Source organism: Narcine bancroftii, chromosome 3 (genome assembly GCF_036971445.1).
Source record: "Narcine bancroftii isolate sNarBan1 chromosome 3, sNarBan1.hap1, whole genome shotgun sequence".
In the NCBI taxonomy this organism is placed as follows: domain Eukaryota; kingdom Metazoa; phylum Chordata; class Chondrichthyes; order Torpediniformes; family Narcinidae; genus Narcine; species Narcine bancroftii.
Window position 1 is genome coordinate 912,102 of NC_091471.1, and position 1,946 is coordinate 914,047.

Sequence of the window (1,946 nt, forward strand, 5' to 3'; positions counted from 1 at the left end):
CTGGACGCTGGGCCCTGGTGGGGGTTGGTCACAGGGACCCGCAGGGGAGCGGGGGTGCCGCTCTCGCCTCTTCCTCCCTTGGGCCCTGGTGGCGGCTGGGGGGCTGGACGCTGGGCCCGGGTGGGGGTTGGTCACAGGGACCCGCAGGGGAGCCACTCTCGCCTCTTCCTCCCTTGGGCCCTGGTGGCGGCCGGGGTGGTGCTGGACGCTGGGCCCTGGTGGGGGCTGGACGCTGGGTCTGGGTGGGGGCTGGTCACAGGGACCCGCAGGGGAGCGGGGTGCCGCTCTCGCCTCTTCCTCCCTTGGGCCTGGTGGCGGCTGGGGGGCTTTAAGCTGGGCTAGGGTGGGGGCTGGTCACAGGGACCCGCAGAGGAGCAAGGAGCCTGTCTCGCTTCTTCCTCCCTTGGGCCCTGATGGCGGCTGGGGGGGATGGGGGCTGGTCACAAGGACCCCCAGGGGAGCGGGGAGCCACTCTCGCCTCTTCCTCCCTTGGGCCCTGGTGGCAGCTGGGGGGCTGGACGCAGGGCCCGGGTAGGGGATGGACGCAGGGCCCGGGTGGGGGCTGGACGCAGGGCCCGGGTGGGGGCTGGACGCAGGGCCCGGGTGGGGGCTGGACGCAGGGCCCGGGTGGGGGCTGGACGCAGGGCCCGGGGTGGGGGCTGGTCACAGGGACCCGCAGGGGAGCGGGGAGCCACTCTCGCCTCTTCCTCCCTTGGGCCCTGGTGGCGGCCGGGGTGGTGCTGGACGCTGGGCCCTGGTGGGGGCTGGACGCTGGGCCCTGGTGGGGGTTGGTCACAGGGGCCCCCAGGGGAGCAGGGAGCCGCTCTCGCCTCTTTCTCCCTTGGGCCCTGGTGACGGCTGGGGGGGGGGGGGGGGCTGGACGCAGGGCCCGGGTGGGGGCTGGTCACAGGGACCCGCAGGGGAGCAGGGAGCCGCTCTCGCCTCTTCCTCCCTTGGGCCCTGGTGGCGGCTGGGGGGCTGGACGCAGGGCCCAGGTGGGGGCTGGTCACAGGGACCCGCAGGGGAGCAGGGAGCCACTCTCGCCACTTCCTCCCTTGGGCCCTGGTGGGGACTGTGGGGCTGGACGCTGGGTCTGGGTGGGGGCTGGTCACAGGGACCCGCAGGGGAGCAGGGAGCCGCTCTCGCCTCTTCCTCACTTGGGGGCCCTGGTGACGGCTGGGGGGGGCTGGACGCTGGGCCCTGGTGGGGGTTGGTCACAGGGGCCCCCAGGGGAGCAGGGAGCCGCTCTCGCCTCTTTCTCCCTTGGGCCCTGGTGACGGCTGGGGGGGGGGGGGGGGGGGGGGGGTGGGGCTGGACGCTGGGCACAGGTGGGGGCTGGTCACAGGGACGCCCAGGGGAGCAGGGAGCCGCTCTCGCCACTTCCTCCCTTGGGCCATGGTGGGGACTGGTGGGCTAGACGCTGGGCCAGGGTGGGGGCTGGTCACAGGGACCCGCAGGGGAGCAGGGAGCCGCTCTCGCCCTTTCCTCCCTTGGGCCCTGGTGGGGACTGTGGGGCTGGACGCTGAGCCTAGGTGGGGGCTGGTCACAGGGACCCGCAGGGGAGTAGGTAGCCGCTCTCGCCTCTTCCTCCCTCTGGCCCTGGTAGCGGCTGGGGGGCTGGTCGCTGGGCGAGGGTGGGGGCTGTTCACAGGGACACCCAGGGGAGCAGGGAGCAGCTCTCACCTCTTCTTCCCTTGGGCCCTGGTGGCAGCTGGGGGGCTGGACGCTGGGCCCGTGTGGGGGCTGTTCACAGGGACCCCTAGGGGAACAGGGAGACGCTCTCGCTTTTTCCTCCTTTGGGCCCTGGTGGCGGCTGGGGTGCTGGATGCTGGGCCCTGGTGGGGGCTGTTGACAGGGATGCCTAGGGGAGCAGGGAGCCGCTCTCGCTTCTTCCTCCCTTGGGCCCTGGTGGCGGCTGGGGGGCTTTAAGCTGGGCTAGGGTGGGG

The 1,946-nt window shown here is 73.5% G+C and overlaps 1 protein-coding gene across 1 annotated transcript; it reads right to left on the reverse strand.

The window, feature by feature from the left end:
- Nucleotides 1-328: 328 nt before the first annotated feature.
- On the reverse strand, nucleotides 329-1,397 carry LOC138756027 (uncharacterized). Its single transcript, XM_069922710.1, has 3 exons — nucleotides 1,318-1,397; nucleotides 479-1,200; nucleotides 329-420 (listed from the first exon to the last, which is right to left on the reverse strand). The coding sequence occupies exons 1-3, from the start codon at nucleotides 1,395-1,397 to the stop codon at nucleotides 329-331; spliced, it is 894 nt and encodes a 297-aa protein (XP_069778811.1).
- Nucleotides 1,398-1,946: the final 549 nt, after the last annotated feature.

What these genes read in the sequence shown, in the direction of transcription:
- LOC138756027 (XM_069922710.1), bottom strand. Translation starts at nt 1,397, where the DNA reads ATGGCCCAAGGGAGGAAGTGGCGAGAGCGGCTCCCTGCTCCCCTGGGC. An exon ending in AGCCCCCACCTGTGCCCAGC is followed by an intron (nt 1,201 to 1,317) that starts GTCCAGCCCCAC and finishes AACCCCCACCAG; the next exon opens with GGCCCAGCGTCCAGCCCCCC. An exon ending in AGGGCCCAAGGGAGGAAGAG is followed by an intron (nt 421 to 478) that starts GCGAGAGTGGCT and finishes CATCCCCCCCAG; the next exon opens with CCGCCATCAGGGCCCAAGGG.